This window comes from Bison bison, unplaced genomic scaffold (genome assembly GCF_000754665.1).
Source record: "Bison bison bison isolate TAMUID 2011002044 unplaced genomic scaffold, Bison_UMD1.0 scf7180017864333, whole genome shotgun sequence".
In the NCBI taxonomy this organism is placed as follows: Eukaryota; Metazoa; Chordata; class Mammalia; order Artiodactyla; family Bovidae; genus Bison; species Bison bison.
Window position 1 is genome coordinate 944782 of NW_011494905.1, and position 19353 is coordinate 964134.

At 45.3% G+C, this 19353-nt stretch overlaps 2 protein-coding genes across 6 annotated transcripts in view; one reads left to right on the plus strand and one right to left on the minus strand.

Moving 5' to 3' along the window:
* MAP3K13 (mitogen-activated protein kinase kinase kinase 13) overlaps positions 1-11762 on the plus strand; it is a 161299-nt gene extending 149537 nt beyond the window's left edge. For all 5 annotated transcript variants that reach the window (XM_010853869.1, XM_010853871.1, XM_010853868.1 and 2 more), the window contains 3 exons: positions 1808-1878; positions 4277-4574; positions 5972-11762. In XM_010853869.1, the coding sequence (XP_010852171.1) occupies positions 1808-1878; positions 4277-4574; positions 5972-6073 (471 nt within the window). In that variant the 3' untranslated portion in view covers positions 6074-11762. The remainder of the gene's footprint in view (positions 1-1807; positions 1879-4276; positions 4575-5971) is intronic.
* A 472-nt stretch (positions 11763-12234) lies between these two features.
* The window catches only part of TMEM41A (transmembrane protein 41A), a 9756-nt gene continuing 2637 nt past the window's right edge, over positions 12235-19353 (minus strand). Inside the window, exons 2-5 of the mRNA XM_010853867.1 lie at positions 18696-18849; positions 16521-16682; positions 15820-15958; positions 12235-14096 (exon numbers count right to left, since the gene is read on the minus strand). Coding sequence (XP_010852169.1) covers positions 13876-14096; positions 15820-15958; positions 16521-16682; positions 18696-18849 — 676 coding nt within the window. The 3' untranslated portion in view covers positions 12235-13875. The remainder of the gene's footprint in view (positions 14097-15819; positions 15959-16520; positions 16683-18695; positions 18850-19353) is intronic.

A 19353-nucleotide genomic window follows, 5' to 3' on the forward strand; every position in this document is an offset into this window, starting at 1 on the left:
CTATATATGAAAAGTGTTTAGCACACAGAAAACACCCACTCAGTTCTAAGCATCGTTTCACGTCATCTTCGTTCATCGGGAGTTCCACTGAAGAAAGGAAAGTGTCTGAAATGCAAACGAGCATGTTTTGGTCAACTAGACATTTCCTAGGAAAGAAGCTGAAGCTGAGGGCCGCAGTCTCAGAGCTGTGCTTGCTCCTCCACATACAGTGCTGCTACTTACTGAGCATTCCCGGGGATACATCGTGTTTCTGGTAGTGCAGTGGATTTGGCCTAGTTCATTCTCTGCGGCTCTGACCCCCATGGGGTCAGATATTTTGGTCGCATCTTTATTGAGATATAATTCACTTACCATACAGTTCTCTCGTTTAAAGTGTACAACTCAGTTTTTTCTATTCAGAGTTGTGCAGCTATCAGCACAACTGATTTTAGAATCTTTTCATCACCCCCAGAAGAAACCCATCAGCCCACTCCCCAGTCCACTCCCAAGTAACATGTATCTTTGAACTATCCTGGTGCCATTTTGAGGCATCTGTGTGTCTGCAGGCCACGCAACACACTCCTCACACTTGGCCTCCCTAGAACTACGCTCCCACAGGGCGGCTCAACATCTCTCTACTGAGATCCACTCCCAGGAGTGCTTTAGGGGGACGTGCTTGTCTCCACAGGCAGAATAGCTCCATCCCTGTCTTTCCTATTCAAAACGCGTATCAGAAGACAAATGCGTAAAAGCGATAGATTATTAGAACTGACTTTAAAAATAAATTATCCTTCCAACTTCCCTGACATTCCAGTGGTTAAAACTCAGCCTTCCAGCACAGGCGGTGCAGGTTTTATCTCTGGTCAGGGAGTTATGATCCCACATGCCTCGTGGCCAAAAAACCGAAACATAAACAACAGAAGCAATTGTGTAGCAAATTATGCTCAATTTTTGGTACAGTTATTTGGACCCACTTTACTCACCTCCCAAGGGATTGTTGTAATCCTGTGCATCATGGTGCTGTGGTTAATGATGGTTAATCATAAGTGGGGCTGTTCCTGTGCCCTTGAAGGGAAATGGAATCTTCCCTCAAGGGAAGATTGTGTTCTCAGATGAGACACTTACACACCCTTCCAGATCAACTACAGAGCCCAAGCAGTGACGGGGCCTCAGATGTCCCAGCCAGAACTCTCTTACCCATGCCTACGTGCTGACTCAGTCGTATGTTAAGCATCTACATTGTATGCAGTGTTGTGTTAATGGTGGAGGAGGAATAAAACAGAACAAGATGGGATCTGACCTTAAATGATGTATGTCTTAGCAGTAGAGATGATGTAAGCATAACAGCTGTAATACTAGAGAAAAAGTGACTGGTACATAAAGAGGGGAAATAGTTGTTGGGCTTTGAAGAACCGAAAGACCACCTCTTGTTGAAGTCTGTGTGTCAGAGCCTAGAACCACTGGTGACAGTGGTTACAAGAGACCACCCCCAAATCTAAGGCCTCGTCTGTGGTTTCCCCTCCTGAGTACTCACCTGTGGACATTCTCATGGAAGCTTCACCTCCCTGAGGGCAAAGATAACCCAGCCTTACCCAGTTCTATGCGTCCTCCAGCATCGTGCAGGCCTGGATGGACACCCAGGGAAAGTTGCTATATGAATGAGTGAAGAGGTATGCTTTTCAAAATTACACTCAGCAAGCTACCTCTCAGTGCCTCTGATGATAATTAAATCTTTTACAGGGTCTCTGTGTACATATGTGTGTGTGCATGTGTGTGTGTGTGAATGTAAGAAAGAGAAATGAGACTCTTTTCTCCTTGTTCTTCTCAGAGTGGAGATGACTCCTCTGAAGAGGAAGAAGGGGAAGTAGATAGTGAAGTTGAATTTCCACGAAGACAGAGGTAAAACCAATAAACCTATGTGATTGCTTTCAGTGTAAGCAGGGAGAACCCCGAGTTTGCCACACCTTCAGTTCCATCGCAGGCCACTTTCTAACAGCCCCTTATAGGGAAGTTTGGACCCACTGTGTTCATGCTTTCCTGTTGGCCATTTTGGTAGCTGGCTATGCACTGCAGATCCTAGTTTATCCAAATTCACTAAACAATAACTGAAAGATGGGGAAAATAAATATGACTCAAGGTTATAATGGAGAATATGGTGGGCAGTTTATGAGAGATGGCTGTGCTGTTTTATGGGTAATTTTATTGGTTTCTAGTGTACCTCCTTGTATTAGTCTGCTCAGGCTGCTGTAACAAAATACCACAGACTAGGTGGCTTAAACAGAAGAAATTTATTTCTCCCAGTTTTGGAGCCGGGAAGTCCAAGATTCCTGGTGAAAACTCTCTTCCTGGCTTGCAGACAGCAGCCTTCCTGCTATGTCCTCACATGGTAGGGGAGAGAGAAAGAGCATAAGAGATCTTCATCTTCTTATAAGGCCACAGTCCTATCAGATTAGGGCCCCACCTATATGACCTCATTTAACCTTAATGAAGTGACTGAGCACATACACACACCTCCTAAAGACCCCATCTTCAAATTTCGTCACACTGTAGATAAGGCTTCAACATATAAATTTGGAGAGGATAGAATTCAATCCATAGCACTTCCCATGCGTTGGATTTTATACCTTACCAGGTTAAGTATGGAGAAGGCAACGGCACCCCACTCCAGTACTCTTGCCTGGAAAATCCCATGGACGGAGGAGCCTGGGGGGCTGCAGTCTATGGGGTCGCTAAGAGTTGGGCATGACTGAGCAATTTCACTTTCACTTTTCACTTTCACGCATTGGAGAAGGAAATGGCAACCCACTCCAGTGTTCTTGCCTGGAGAATCCCAGGGACAGGGAGCCTGGTGGGCTGCCGTCTATGGGGTTGCACAGAGTCGCACATGACTGAAGTGACTTAGCAGCAGCAGCAGCAGCAGGTTAAGTATAGTTAAATAAGTTGATCCTCCTTCAGCCCATCCTTAGAAACAGCTTCCTGCCTAGCCAGCAATAAGAACTTTGCTTGTAGGACCAAAGAAGGACCATACAACCCTACCCCTAGAATTAACAGCTGCTCTCATGTAGAAGTATTGAAAGGAGTTTTCCTCCCAGGAGGCCTTTTCTGCTGATAGGCATTCTGTTCCTGAAGAGGAAGACTGTAAGAATACCCCAAGAAGGTTTGTGTACCTGCCCAGAACCAGGAATTTCCTGAGACCAAGGGACTCCCCATACTTTGGCAGATTGTATTCTGGGCCCATATGCCATGCACAAAATTGAAGTCTGTTCTCACCCCTGAGTTATTCTACCACACTGCCATTGCTACCTTGTTTCCTTAGGCACTATGTTTTCTCCTCTGCAGTGAGATTGACCCTGGATAACTGTCTTTTCATCCTCTGACCCCATTTTATGGGCATCACAATTACTTCCAGCATTTGTTCCTATGGTCACCATTAACTCAGCCCACCTGATGGCTCCCCACCTTTCTTTCTTGCTATGATACAAATTTTGTTTTAAACCTCATGATTTTACTTTTTCTATTATAACATTCTTCCCCTTGTCTCCCTTCTGGGTTACCAGCCTTGAGAAGTTGTGTGAGTCCTACCTTAACTTCCCTTTCCAACCTGGGCTTCCTGCATCTGGACTCTTGATGCCATCACTCCGGCCCATCACCTGGCCTGGTCATTAGCCAACCTCAGATCACAGGCCATCGGAATCGCTTTGTACTAAGAAATACAGGAAGGTCAGGCAATGACAGAGGGAGAGGCAGTCTTCATTTTTATTATTTGTTTTGTTATTTGAAGACAGTGTAAGCTAACAGCATTCTTATTTACTAGGCTCCTTTGTAAACAATGGGAGAGAAATGAGGAAGGTTTATAAATCCCCTCCCTGCTCCCCAGAAGCTTTGTCTCATGAGAGCTAAACCCCGACTTTACCTGGAGTGAGCACCTACTGCTGGACAGTGCCCACAGCTACAGAGTCAACGTTCCTGCCAAGCTCCTTTCTGTTAGGGGTCGATCCTAACAGCACTCAGCCTTCCGAGGCCCCCGTACCCAGTGAGAAGTGCAGTCCCTGCCAAAGACCAGCGGTAGCCATCAGCTTTGCAGCGTTGTGTAGAGCCACATAAGCATAGAAAACCAAACAAAAGGGGGAACGCAGATTTCCCTCTCTGTTGCTTTAAATGGTTTCTTCCTTTCTGGATTTGGCTCTCCCTCCGGGGCAAGCAGAAAACTAGATCACCTCCCACCAAGACTGCGACCAACAAACAAGAAAAACAGCCGTTCCCAGGACTAAGTTCCTCTGGTTCTTTGTGGTTCTAGGCCCCATCGCTGTATCAGCAGCTGCCAGTCATATTCCACCTTTAGCTCTGAGAATTTCTCTGTGTCTGATGGCGAGGAAGGAAATACCAGTGACCACTCAAACAGCCCTGATGAGTTAGCAGATAAACTCGAAGATCGCCTGGCAGAGAAGCTTGATGACCTGCTGTCCCAGACGCCGGAGATCCCCATTGAGATATCCTCACATTCGGACGGGCTCTCTGACAAGGAGTGTGCTGTGCGTCGCGTGAAAACACAGATGTCTCTGGGCAAGCTATGTGCGGAGGAACGTGGCTATGAGGTGGGGTCTTCTCCTCTCTTCTCCTCTCATCACTGTCCCCTTTCCTGGAGGTCTTTGTGTTAGAACATGCTCAAGTCCCTAGGGCCTTTACAATTATGGAGAAGGGCATGGCAACCCACTCCAGTATTCTTGCCTGGAGAATCCCATGGACAGAGGAGCCTGGCAGGCTACAGTCCATGGGGTCGCAAAGAGTCAGACACAACTGAGTGACTAACACACACACATATAGGATAGAATAACTTCCTCTATGAAGGAAGTAGAAGTATAATAAGTCTCCTATATACGGACCTTTAAGTTGCCAGCTTTCACGTTTGCATGTCCATCACTCAAGTTACCTCGTGTGTCTGGCGTACATTGTCACGTGTGTGCATCCTTCTCCTCGTGGTTGTGCTTTTGTGTAATTTTACTGTACAGCACTATATAGTGTACAGTAGGACAGTATCGATATGTCAAGCCCAGGATATCTGGAAGCAAGCATAAAAACAGCAGTGATGTAGCTGGTATTACTGTATTTTGCAGGGTACGGTACTATAAGATTAAAAAGGTTTACTTGTGTGTTTTTTATATATTATCTGTGTGAAAAGTATTATAAACCTATTACAGTACAGTACTGTATAGCTGATTGTTTTAGTTGGGCTTAATGAACAAATTGGACTTACAAATGTGCTGTGAGAACAGAACTCATTCGTATGTAGGAGACTTACTACAGAGATAATAGAGCTTCCCGAAATGGGGTAGTTCTCCCAAATGAAGCACAAGCATAAAACTGCTCAGGAACCCTTCACCCCGAGATTCAACTCAAGCATCACTTCTGACCCTGTCTCCCAACCTGGTTGAGGGTATCTGCCTCCCTCCCCCAGGTCCACACCAGCCCCTACGTGCTGTCAGAGCACATGTACCACTTCAGTTAACATATAGTACTGCCTTCTCAGAGGATGGGTCACATCATGATTGGAAGCGTAGACCCTGGAGTCTGACTGCCCAGATGTCGACCTTAGCCTTTCCACTCACTCACTGTGTGATGGGGGGCGAGCCACTTAACCTCTCTGTAGGTCAGCTCCCGTATCCCATATACAGGCATGATAACAGCCTCTATTTCACAGAGGATGAAATGGATTAATAGATGTTAAAGCAGTCACAGCAGTGTCTGGAACATAGTGAACAATATATGTGGGACTGTGGGACACTATTTTCACTGTCGTCTTCTTCATTGTCATCATCATCTTTCTAAGTCTTCTTTCTCCATAAGTCCCACAAGGACAGGGTCTGGTCTCATCTATGTTAGCCAGTAACCCAGCACAGGACCTGTTCAAAATACATTTACTGAGGTGTTCAAAATACATTTACTGAGTAATTGGAGAAAGGAATTAAGGTCTTATGTTGTCTTGACTTTGCAGAATCCTATGCAGTTTGAAGAATCGGACTGTGACTCTTCAGATGGGGAGTGTTCTGATGCCACAGTCAGGACCAATAAACACTACAGCTCTGCTACCTGGTAATGAAAGAACACCCACCCTGAAGATCTCATGACTATACTGGCATTTCAAATTCACCACCCCCAGACTCTTCCCACTCTCCTCCTGCTTTTGTGTCTGGGAGGAGAGCTGCCCCATCTTTCTTACCCCTAGAAATGAGCTGCAATAACAGGAACATGAGACTTCGCAAATCTGTGGAGAAAAATATCCAAATGAAATTAAGTCTCACTGAACATTTCAATCAAGAATGGCAGGGATCTATTTTATTGAATATTCTAGCTACTGTAACATTGATATTTATTTTTGTTTGACATTTTAACACTTTGTACTGTAAAGAGTGAACTATATATGATAGAGAAAAAGACAATAATTTCTTGCAAAAAAAAAAAAAAAGACAGCAAAAGGAGGAAAGGAAAAAAGTGAAATTTGGGAGCAACATCCTTGGGAGTTTGTGGGACCAGGAGGTATTATTGCTACTTGAACAGGGGACCAGTTCTTTTGGCTGTAAGTGACTGAAGAAGAGCCAAAGCAAGACATACTGAGCATTTTAGAAAACAAAGAGCAGCAGAAGAAAAGCAATTCCAGGTAACTTGTAAACAGACCACACTAAATTCAGCCAGCTTGTCCAGATGGGTGATGCAAAGACCTAGAAAAGTTTGGTGACCAGCTACTTGTATCCAAGGTCTTTGAGGGCATGTATTCAAAACTGTGTTTGTGGAAGCTGATGTCATTTTTAAAGTTTTAAACAGCATTTGGTAGTGAGACTTACAGGTAGTGTCCAACCTTGTCCTTGACAAATATTCCACTTTTTAATGCTGTCAGTGTCATGACCTTGGCAAGTGTGTTACCTTGACCAGTGTGTTGATTTTTCAGACTTGAGTGTCATTTCCCTGTATCCTACTTCCTTCCCACCTGTTGACTATGTCTTTTAGGGAAAAACGGGGCAGGGGAGGGAGAGCCTGAGGAAGAGAGGAGGATAAGACAACAGTGTTGAAAAAGCAAATGTGCAATTTGTGAAAGGACATTCACAGAATGTCTCAGTTTAACTACGTGGAGAAGATGGGAAGCACCGCTCCCTGGGACCAGGTTGTTTGTCTTCTAGAGTTTTATTGACTTAAATGGAACAGTCTTTGAAGGCAGCTAGGAGGTGTATGAGTCTGCCCAATGTCCATTCCCAGACCATACCCTATGTCAGACCATACCCTATGTTTGTATTAACTCATTCTAACCCCAGAAGCTTTCGTGAGTGGCTGCCACGGTCAGAAAAAAGGCAAAACAGGCAATTTGCAAAAGGCAGCCCCTCCCCCACCATAATAGCTTTTCTGTTAAATGCTACTTGTAAAATGTATTTGGCTCCATGCAAATTTGAATAATTGGATTTGGAAATTCATAGAAAGAACAACTGATGCCAAGCAGAGATTGGAAAGATTTTATATTGTCCAAGACCTGAGTCCTTTCTGTCTCCAGGATCATGGGCTCTGAGAAACAAACCAAGGTATCTCATGGTGCCTCAGCTTTAAGGAAATTTTAATCTAGAATTTGATATAAAAACAGATGTTGGCCTAGTTTCTGTCTCCAGGATTAGTCACTGCCAAACACCCTTTCTCGGCTCAAGACCTAGAGAGGATGGTTTGAACTCTTTGACGCTGCATCAGATTGGACATCAGGCAAGACTTATACACCAGGTATTAAACCATTTCCAATAGAGGTGAAAGCATCGCCCTCCTCCAAGTGTCACTGATTGCATCAGCCAAAAAGCAAAAGCAGGAGGGAATTTAGAGCAGTTCCTTTTGCTTGCTTGATCCCTCCATTTGTTTACACTTTATGTTGAGACATTGATTTAAAATTTAGTGTCTATAATTTATAGCTCTTAGGTAGGATGAAGGAAAATGTTTAACTTATACAGAGAGCAGTATTGTTTCATTAAATTATTCCATTTTGTATGAATTCTGTAGCTGGACTACATGAAAGATCTTAAGTTATGGCATTATTATCATTGTTATTTTATTTTATAATAATTATTATCCTTCTCATTTTCTGTCGATCAGAATGTGTGGTTTATGGTGTAGCACAGTGATTGTGTTGATTGCTAACCATGAGTTATTATGGATTTTTATGAAGGAATGAAAATGGAACTGCCATGTGGGAGCTCCCTGGTATTCGTCTTAGCTGTATTCTCTCATTTTCTGTGTACAACAACAATCATCTGAGGATGCGGGTACTGCCCTGAGGCCCAGTGGTTAACGCTGTGATTTTGACTTGATCACAAAAGCTCCTAGGTGGGCAGATGACTGAGTGGTGGACAAAGTTCCAAAGCTGTACACTTTCTCAAGTTTCTTAAGAAATAAAATCATGCGATCCATTAGAAGCACAAGAGAATTATTTAATGCCCAGAGAGAAACAGGCCTACCGGGAACCTGCCTGGGGCCTGTGGGATAGTTTCAAGAACTGGCAACATGGTTTGTAAGCTCCTTCCTGCTAAATCCCTTAAAACCGACCTTCTTTAGTTAGGAGACTAAAAAGAGGAAATAGATGGCATGACAAAAAAAAAATGCCTAGCTGTGGTGATGATTAGGAAAGTTCTAGCCTGAGGCCTAATCTGTCAGTCACAGAGCTGGAAAGCACCTTTTAAAGCCCATGTTTTATCCTCTGACTTCAGACCACACTGTACTATGAATCTCTCTGGCTCATTACTTCTGAGAACAGAGAGGCTATAATTCTGTATCCTCTTTCTGTCCAACATAAAACACTGACCCTTTAGCTTATCCAGGCCTTGCCCACCTATAGTGGCCAAAGAGAAACATGAAGGTGAACGTGTCTTATCCCTTTCAGTGATGATCTTTCTGGAAAATCCACTCCAATACCTCATCATTTTGATACCTTTTGAATTCCCATCTGGACTGTCTGTCATGATAATGCCATATATCTAACTGGATTGACTGTTAAGAGCATGTTAGGGCCGCAGACAGTGTTGAATCTTCAAGTCATTCACTGTATGGTCAAGAGCTGAATAAAGTTCTACATTGAACATTTGCTTATTTTCTTTAGTAGAAGTGACTAGAGGCTTCAGAGAAGAACAGTGTCTTTAGAGAAATGCCTTCTCTATCCCAGGCTACCCTTCACTGCCTGCTTTGAAGTAACCAGGACAATTTTGAATTGGTGTGTGTTTCTTTGAGAACAACTCCACAGTCATCTGAAGAGTGTGGAATGAAGAGCTCAGGGAATTTAAGAGCTAATTCTTCAGTCTGACAACTGGGCGACAGCACTTTAAGGAAACTCCCAGGACTATGATTTCAAGCTTCGTTGTCGATCAAAAGTTTAATCCCCTTGGGATGAATTCCACATTCCTTTAGCATCTGGTTTTAACTGACTGGAAGATAATGAGTTTTAATTTGTGTTGCAGATGAGCATTTGATTCTGATTCGCATCTATTTCTAGATCCTGTCCTCTGAACAACAATTCCTCTTAAAATTGCTTAGCAGAGGGACTCAGAAGCCTGCATCCCCTTTGAAGTTACAATAGACCTTACTACTGCTAAAGCCTGCATCTCCTTTGAAGTTAAAATAGACTTTACCACTGCTAAAGTTTAGACCTGTTGGCTAGATTGTGGGGAGCACCTTCCCAGGGAGCTGAAGAGCTAGCTGTGCTGTAAGATGGTTTGGTATGACCTACTTGACGTTCAGATATTTAAAAACTTTGGTATCAACAAATCTATCCTTCTAGAATTGAAGATATTTTTAGTTGTATTTAATTAGTACACTGGAGTTCCATTTCAGGGCCTCATTGTACTGAATTTGCCTCTTATCCAAGTAATAATAGACTTGATGGTTTGGGGTTTTCTTGGTACAACCTAATTTTAAAAGCCCTCTCCCACTGTGGAGCACTGATGTTTTTTTCAATGTGAATGTATCCTTATTGATCAAAAGATTTACCTTTTTCTTCCATGCCCTTATGTCTCTCTCTCCACCCCTTTTCTTAAAATGTTTCTACTTGAACTTCTTGCAGCTGAATTCTATAAATTCCAAGGAATTCCTGCCCTGCTCTGCTCCTAGTAGAGTTTGCTCTATTGTGTTTCATTTGTCTACCAAGCCAGAAACCAGAATACCACCACATACCACCATCTACCGTCTTCACGCTACCCCAAACTGTGTTATTTATTAATCACCATATCCTTTCCTGCTGAGCCTGGACACACCCTCCGAACCTCTCACAATACAGCACTTGGAGCAATAATTACCACTTGATTGGAATTGGTGTGCAAGGGGAGATCTATCTGCTGTCCCAACCTTAACCTCATAATTTCCTAAGGTGGTCTGAGATCTTGAGTTAGCCCACATGGGAGAATGATGGGATGTACCAGTATGCTGCTCCCAGGTCCCACCCTGTGGCCAAGGGGCAGCATGAAAGGCAGGAAAAAGGCTCCGTGCCTCCACCCACTGCCCCTTTGGTGTATGATTGCAATTGAATTCCAACATGTCTCTTCATTACATCATTTCATTGTGTTAAATGAACCTGTTCCTCACCACCTTCTATAAACAGAGGGTTAATTAAGAAGTCCCAGTTACTTGCTTCTTCCTTAGATTCTGTGAGACTGAGGTACCAAAATGATGTGACATCCTTTTTAAGACTTTTGACTTGTACTGTCAGTATGAATTTAGTACCTTTCTAGGCAGCAAGAATCTTCTTCATTGCTGATTTCATAGAAAAAATGCCCTAATATACTCGCACCACCAGTGTTACCAACATACACAGACTAGCACAGAAGAAATCACATTGGTCTGCCTGTTTGCACGTTACAGCCAATACTGCAGCACCTGTTCAAACTGGAACGGACTAGACTGCCAAGTGGAGGACCTTTGTAGAAACTGGAACACTTCTTAGGGACAGGTGGCAGAAGAGGGGAGCTCACTGTTCTGAGAAGTCGGGTTACCCAAAAGGAGTTGGGTGGTGGCTTCCCTGTCACGTGACTAGAGCACACTGGTGGAATTTCACACAGAGCCAGGTCCCCTGGCAGACAGCAAGGCCACTGCAAGGGAAGTGCTAGTACTGGTCGTTCAGTCATGCCCGACTCTGTGTGACCTCATGGACTGTCCGTGAAATTCTCCAGGCAAGAGTACTGGAGGGGGTTGTCATCTTCTCCAGGGGATCTTCCCGACCCAGGGATTGAACCCAAGTCTCCTGCATTGCAGGCAAATTCTTTACCATCTGAGCCACCAGAAAAGGTACTGTAAGACTTCAGCCAAGTCCCAGGCCTGCTCTCCAGAGCCACTTCACAGCACTCAGGGGAATGCTGGCTCCTGGCCCTAGGCTGTTGCCTGGGACCAGGCGGATGGGGTCCTCCAGGGGTTGCAGGTCAGAGGGAACCCCCACCAAAAGGTGCAGGCTAATAGGAAGGTGCCCTTTATTGACCGTGTCACCTGAGGAGCTCGCTCCCTCCAGTGCCCACTTCTCAGACTCTGGAGTGTGACAACCCACTTGGATTCTTGATTGCAATAAAATGTGAGTTCAATTTGAAGCAGATTAACTTCCTTTTTTGTAGTCAAGTCTCAAAATGAACTCCCTTATCTGCGTCCTCTGTGGTCTTAGTTCTCCTGCTCCTTGTGCAGGTTCTCATGCCGGCTCTCCCTTTCTATCGACCAACTGTACAGTGATGGGAACAAGAGCGACTATCAAAGCAAACAAATGCATGGAATTAAACAAAAAGTGTACTTCACTGTTTTCTGTTCTGTCTTTTCCTTAGGGACTGCTTGTGTCCTGAGAGCTACCTTCACAAGTTTTAGAATTTGTCTGGGAAAGGAAAACTTTACATGACTGGGTTTCCTGCAGTCCGGAAAAATAGGTGGTGAGAAAAGCTGGTTTCTGTGGCGTTTTCATCAGACACATCCACAGAAAGAAGAGACGACCATCATTGTGTGATTGTCTCTTCATGATTATTCTGTCACATCTGAGACAGGCGCTCTGCTCCTTCCCCTCAGCTTTCCTGCTGCCCACCTTGCAGCTACTTCTCTGGTATGAGAACCTGACTCTCAAATGTGATTAAGAGGGAAAAGGCAAAAATGAAAATCTTCCAATGCATATGACTAGTGAGAAATCTGAGTAGAAAGCTAAGACAACACATTGGACTGTCTGATTTCAGCCAATCCCGAATCCCACTGGCAAAGTTAGCAACATGCACACACAGCACACAGAATACATATATCATTTATTTGGGAAACTGCTTTGCCTGTAAAGTCACAACTGCTAAGGCACATTGTTGCGAAGTCAAGGGGGAGGAAGGAGAGAGACAAACCCAAGGATCCAGGTAAAGGGCAAAGGGTACAGGCTTCCAGCAGTGCGGAGAGCTTCCAGTGTCTCCCCTCCCTTCTACCACAGAGCTTCACAAAGAGCCATGGATTTCCAAGTCCAGCTGGTGTCCTCCTCATGCCCATTCTTGTTCTCAAGCTTCTTTTAAAGCAACACATGCTTAAAAATGAAGTCCTTGTTATATTTTTTTGGATTATACTGTGTCCAAAAAACACTGCTTGGGAATTCATTCTTTATAGGGAACAAGTATTCCCAAGAATTCGTGTAGAACAACTGATCTGCATTAAGCCTTGGCAAGATTCTTGGCCAGGTCAAATCAAAAGCCAGCAGATGGTGCCCAAGGGCAAGAGTTCTGATAAGAAATGATGAGTTACTCCTGTGGGGCACAGGATCCCACAGCTGGTCATTTTAGGTGCCAAGGTCCTTTTGTCCTTGGAACTGAATTGATCTGTGCCAGTTACAACACTACAGCTATAGAAAGCAGACAGCTACAGATTTGTTAAAACACAACAAAGTAATCCGAAGCCAAGTTTTCTCCTTGAATTCCCCTGAATTGAAAGATAAAACAGAATTATCCCTCAGTTATTCTCAGGAAATGAAAAAAAGCATTTGGAGGGTATACAGGCTGGTACCTGCATACCAGCTGGTACCGTGTGCTGAGTCCATTCTCCCAGCAAGACAGAGGAGGCATTCTCACACAGAAAGGACAGGCTAGAAAAAAGGTACTGATGGTCATTTAGTTCAGGTGAGTCGAGGGCTCTGCACAGATAGGTAAGCACTTCTCCAGAACATATTCATAACATAGAGTGAGCTCTGCTGATATTTAATAGCCTGATTGCAATCAGCTGAATTGTCTGGACATGCAACCAAGAGGAGATGTGACATATGTGGTAACATCAGTGCGTCTGAACACAAAGAGCTTCGCAGCAATCACTGTGCTTTTGAGCTATACATGGAAATTGTATGGAGTTTGTCAGCTTGTTTCCCTTGATTAATGCAAGAGGTAGGTCATCAGCAAAACAAAACAAAACAAAACATGTACTGAAGAAACACTCTTCAGGAGACTAACAGAAACTGTGTCAGTGATGTAGGTTCACGTCATTAATCTACACTTAGCATGTCCACAAGGGACCTAAAAGGATAAAACCTGTCACGACAGCTGATCCCTGCATGGAAGAGGCACGCCCAACAAGGGCCGTTAGCATCCTCTCCTGAGGGATGGGCTTGGCAAGAGGCAAGTCTGACACACTACCCTGAGTTCCTTGTTATTCAATAAAACACAAACAGGATTTCCTGAGAGGCCATCCATTTTGCAGTGTCTTGCTAAATCTCGGTTGGTTTGAGAATCTGATAGGATTCACCTTCCAGAGCAGTGTCCTTCGTGACAGGACAGAGCACACAGAAGAACAGTGTCCAGATCACCTATTGAGAATAATTTAAAAACAATGAGGGGCTTCAGAGGACCACATCCATTACATACTTAAGCAAGAGAGTCCAGGGAAATAGCACCCAAGAGACCCAGATCACGTGACCTTCCTACTATTCAGAGAGTGAGTGTTGCTTGTTTCTTTCAAACGTAGGTCTTTCTGACTAAATTTTTTAATGAGGGTTCCAGGAACTAAGGCCACCAGGGCAATGGCCAGCAGTTTAAAGGCAGTTTCCCAGGAGAAAAGAGCATCCAGAGAGGTGAGGGTGGACAGGATGGAGCCCGTCTGCACACAGATGAAATTATATGGGATCAAACCTGGAGGAAGAAAAGGGAAATCCTGTTACTCTGGGACAGGACAACGAAGACCAGTAGTGCTTCAGAAAGGTGGCCAGTAATTCACAACAGTGACTCCAGTTTCATGCGTGACTTTTGCGTAGTTCTGACCCCTAAACATATTTCCTCTTTCCCTTCTTCTCTTCCATTCCTTCCTCTCCTTTCCTCGCTTCCCACATACATTTGCCTCATTAAACAAAAGGACTTGAGATGGTTTGCTATATATATACACTCACACACACACATAAACACACACACACACAAGCACACATAAGATTTAAACTTTTTTTTTAAATAGGGGGAAACAAAACAATAAAACAAAATGAAGAATAAACAAAATTAAGGCAAAAATGCATAAAGTTCACTCATTTTCTAGGAGTGTCCCCAGATTTGGTTCCGAGTACCCAACAGCCCAAGCAAAGAGAAGCATCAGCATTATGAGTTGTGCAGTATGCCCAAGATAAAAACAAGTTTCTTAGAAGTAGTAGTACTATTTCATACTCTGTACTGTCTGTAAGAGGTCATCGAATCCACTGGATCCCAAAAGTGACTGGTGGCCCAAGAGGCTGACTGTATCACAATCCCCCGTGAAGCTGTTAAAAACACACCCTCGGGCTGTGCCCCAGGGACTCTGGTCCCCTGGGTCTGGGGGTAGAGCCCAGGAACCTGCATTCTAACAGCCTCTCCCGACTCCCACTCCCAAGACTCTGATTGGTTTGGGGCCCCCTGATGATCCACTCCTCTTCTCTAGTGGATGATGCCTCAAGATGAGACTCATCAAGGTCATACAACTTGTCAGAGACAGAACTAGAACCCTGGTTTCTGGAGTCCTTCCAAGCCCCGTGCACCTGGTTAATTACAGGCTGCTAATAGAGATACGGAGGCACTCTCATCTAAAAGCCGGTCTGACAGAATTAGCTGTGGTTGATTCCTCTTCGATTTAAGATCTCAGCTTCTCTCAGGAATTCCCTATTAATAGCAACTGCTCAACCACAGATCTGTCATGTTTGACCCAGAGCCCTGAGTAGTCTTTCCCTCCATTTCTAAAGAAGGTTTAAGAGAGACAATCCTTGCCTTAGGCTTGGAGAGGGTGGGGTGGTTTACTTCCAGTGTGGAGAAAACAATAGTCACTGATTTCACAGGATGTTAGCCATTTTCCCATTCAGATGAAAGTGGTCCAAAGCTCATACTTTGAGAAACACTGCTGTCATCCTAGCCTCACATTTGGCCAAGTGGCTCATTGAGGGTAGGGAGCTTGCTGAAAGTCATACAATTGTCAAACAGCAAGAAGGAACTAGCTCTTCCTAAGGCAGATTTTAATGGAAATAGGGGCCAAAATAAAACAGGAAGCCCTTGCTCTGACCTTCCCCTGCCTCCACCTTCTCTTCCACCCTCAAACCTGAACTCTGCTTTCACTGAGCCCTTACTATGGGCCAAGTCGTGTGTTACACAGATTACTCTTCCAATCCCAGGGCCTAGCTACAGTGCAAACACACAATAGGCATTAAATACAGGTATAGAATGAACAATCCCTATTTTTTCCTGAAGTATTTTTATGGGTTCTCGTGTTCAAGCCCAAGTAGACCTGCTATCAGGAACAATTACATTAGACAAGGCTGGATGATGCTCTCCGTAAGCCTGGCTCACAGAGGCAGGCATGTGCCCGTGACGACTATGAGACTCAGACTTACACGCTGCGTCTTACCGATAAGAACAGAGAAGAAGAACTGCACGATGGGGATGTTCAGAATCGGGGCCGAGAGGTTCAAGAACCAGTTTGGCGTCATAGGGAAAAGTCTCAGAAACAGTAAGAAGAAAAACAGGCCGTTTCTGTTCTCCTCCACCTGAAGCCAGAGAAGACAAGGCCATTAAGAAGCAGAAGAGTCTCCAGCTGGTGAAAAATCTGTTGGTGCCAGGCACTGTTCTAGATACTTCTCATATTCTGTAAATTCCAGGGCAGAGACTGTTTTCCTCATTTTTAAAATGGAAGTGCCTGGGACTTCCCTGGTGGTCCAATGGTTAAGAATCTCCTTTCCAATGCAGGGGATGCAGGTTTGATCCCTGGCTGGTGAACTAAGATCTCACGTGCTGAGGAACAACTAAGCCAGAGTTGCACAACTAGAGAGCCCAGGGACCACAACGAAGACCTAGTGGAGCCCCCATCTCCCCCAGAATGAAGGTGCCTGAGGCTCAGAAGTCAGGAACCTGCCTTAAGACGCAGAGCTGGCAGTGATGGAGCTGGAGGCTGAGCTCAGGTCTTCATCTCTAGGAGACATCAATAGACCCTCTGGAGCCTCCTGCAGCAGGGCAGGGGAGCACCGTGGGAAACCCCTGCACCACACTCCCCTCAGGGCCATGCCATGACTTTCTAGGGACCCAGCACTCAGAGGTACCCTCTAGCCTTACCTTCTTCTGCAGCAGGGCCACTTTGTCAGGAAAGTAAAAGACCACCAGCTGTTTGCCAAAAACACTGGAGAGCAGGTAGCAGCCTGTGGCACCCACTGAGGTCAGCACGCAGCACAGCAGAAGCCCCAGCCAGGGCCCAAACAAAGCGCCGGCTAAAACGTTCTGCAAAGGAAACAAACGCTCTGCATGAGGACATCCGCCAACTGCCAGCCATCTCGTCTTGGAGCCTGGGAGGCCTAGGTTCCCTCTTCCTTCAGTGATTTTCCTGGACAAAAACCCTATTCCCATTGTAAAGAGATGAATGAAAGGTGATGAAAGAGCTGGGAACTACAACCCTGGCTTCAGTCTTCTCACCCTTAAAACTGGGAAGAGGATTAAAACCTCAGAGGACAAGACAGAATTGAATGGGAAAATCTATGTCTAACACCCAGCCTTCCACATGTGCTGTGATAGGTCCTGCAGACCCTGAGGCTCTAGGGAGGCAGAAAGAAAGCTCACAAGTTATTTTTTGCTATTCTAAATGGACACAAACCATGGATTTCCCCTTAGTTAGACCACATGAGCTTTACAGATGTCTTGTTTCTTTCCTTTCTGCAGGAATTACATCTCTGTGGTATGCTAACCCTGGCAGTTTTGTGTTGACCAGATTTTTAGCTGACACTCAACAAAGCCTACGATGAACCAAAAGGGAAAGATGAACCAATACTTCCTAAATGCAGTCTGGCTGGTAGACATCATCCTGCCAAACATGGAATCCAAGAGAGAAAATAAAAGGAGGACCTGGAAGCAAGAAGGCAGGGATCTCCTCAGCACCTCCAGTGTGTTAAGGACTTGACAACACATCCAATTTAATCCCCAACATGACCCTGTGCGGTATGCCAGCCTCACCCTATTCTACCAGTGCGAGGTTAAGTATGGTGCCCAAGGCCACATGAAGAAGAGATAAGATGCACCCCCAGGGAGCAGCTGGCTCTTTGCACTGCAGAGGGATCAGCTCAAGAGAGAAAGAGATATGGGGGCAACCCCAGGAGACAGATGGCCTCTGACCTCCGGCACCACACATGTTCCCATCTCTCTTGGCGTGGCTATGTTTGCTTTTCTTCCAGTTGCTAACAAAGACACTGCTGAGGCAGATCCGGCCTGAGTTGAATGTTGGGGCAGGAGGGAGAAGCAGGACAGAAGGAAGCTTTCAAGGCTGCCTGCTCATTGCCGAAGCCGCTGTGTGCCAGGCGCACCATCACTGTGTCAGCCCTTCTGCACCCACTAGGTCATTTAATCCTCCCACGTAACAATCCCAGGGGGTTATGTAGGAGAGTCTCTGTTCTACAGATGAGGAGGCAGGGTTGGAAAGGTTAAATGGTTGGCTCACTGTTACACAGCTGGGATCTAACCTACCCAAAGCCATAATATACATATACATTTATACCAACCAGCTTACAATGCTGCTGGGAGGACAGCACAAATTCTCCTGTATCACCTGAGGTGGAAGCTGGTTAGAAGCATCTAAGAGCCCATGTGCAAGCCTGGATCTAACACTGCAGCTCCCGAGAGACAGGGGGCCGCCTGGAAAACCAGAGTGACTCATCCCCACCACACCAGGGAGGTTCCCCGACCCTCTCCAGCCTAACAGCAGCAGGAACAACCTGCATCTGTTCATCAGACACTTACAAAGGCACTTCCCTGTGCCAGGCAAACACACAGGCTGTGAACAAGGAACAGGCCCAGCCCTCAAGGAACTCACAAACTAGTGGAAAAAACAGATTTTAAAAGAAAACCAACATGTGGAAGGGGAGAGGTCTCAAGGACGGTGCTCCACAGCTGTCAAATCCTTAGAAACAAAAGCAGCAAACTTGAGAGGAAAGGCAGGCTCTGGAGCTGGGGGTGGGGGCGGGGCGAGGGTTCAGACCCCAGCCCTCATCATCAGGGACAGTTACTTAACTTCTCACCATTCACTTCCTTGTCTGTAAAATGCCCGTTACTGGCTCTTGGGAGAATTAAATAAGGTCGAGCGGGTAGAGCCACTAGGACAGTGCCTGACACAGGGAAAGCTGTCAACAAACAATAGCCACTTTGGCCTGTCCTCTGGACTGTAGGCTCTGCAGCCTAATGGCCCCTCTGCAAAGAAGCACGTGGCTTCCTGGGAGGCAGGCACAGGAAGGGGGGCAGGATACTGACCAGGAAGCTGGACCCAGGGATGGCAAAGCTCTGTTTATACAGGTAGGCACTGCAGAAGAGCAGGAACACGTAGACCTGGTGTTCCTTTCGGTATTCTCGAAGGACCTCGGAGAGTTCCCGCAGCTCAGCCAGGTCCGAGGGAAACCATAGTGACCTGGAGATTTAGAAAAGCAGATGGAAACAAGAGTTGAAAACAGCCTCATACCTAATAAAGTCACTTGCTGTGTCTTCTTTCCAAAACAGATTTTTAAATGTGCCCATCATCTGGTCTGCTGGGAACCAGCAGAGATGTGGGAGGCTAGGATGATGGATGACCTAATATTTATAACACAGCAGAAGCAAGAGCCTCGGTTTGGAAGCAAGGGACCTGGCATAGCATCTGAACTCTGCTACTATCCAATGGTATGATCTCAGGCTAGTCCTTGAGCCTTAGTTTCCTTATTGGAAAAATGAGAGGTTAATGGTGGATAATCACTAAGTTCCCTCTTAGCTCTCAGATTTTATGGACTAGTCTTTTTTAAAATTTTTAATTGGAGGCTAATTGCTTTACAATATTCTGTTGGTTTCTGCCATACAACAACTTGAATCAGCCATAAGTATTACATATGCACCCCCCTTGAACTTCCCTCCCACTCCCCACCCTATCCCACCTGTCTAG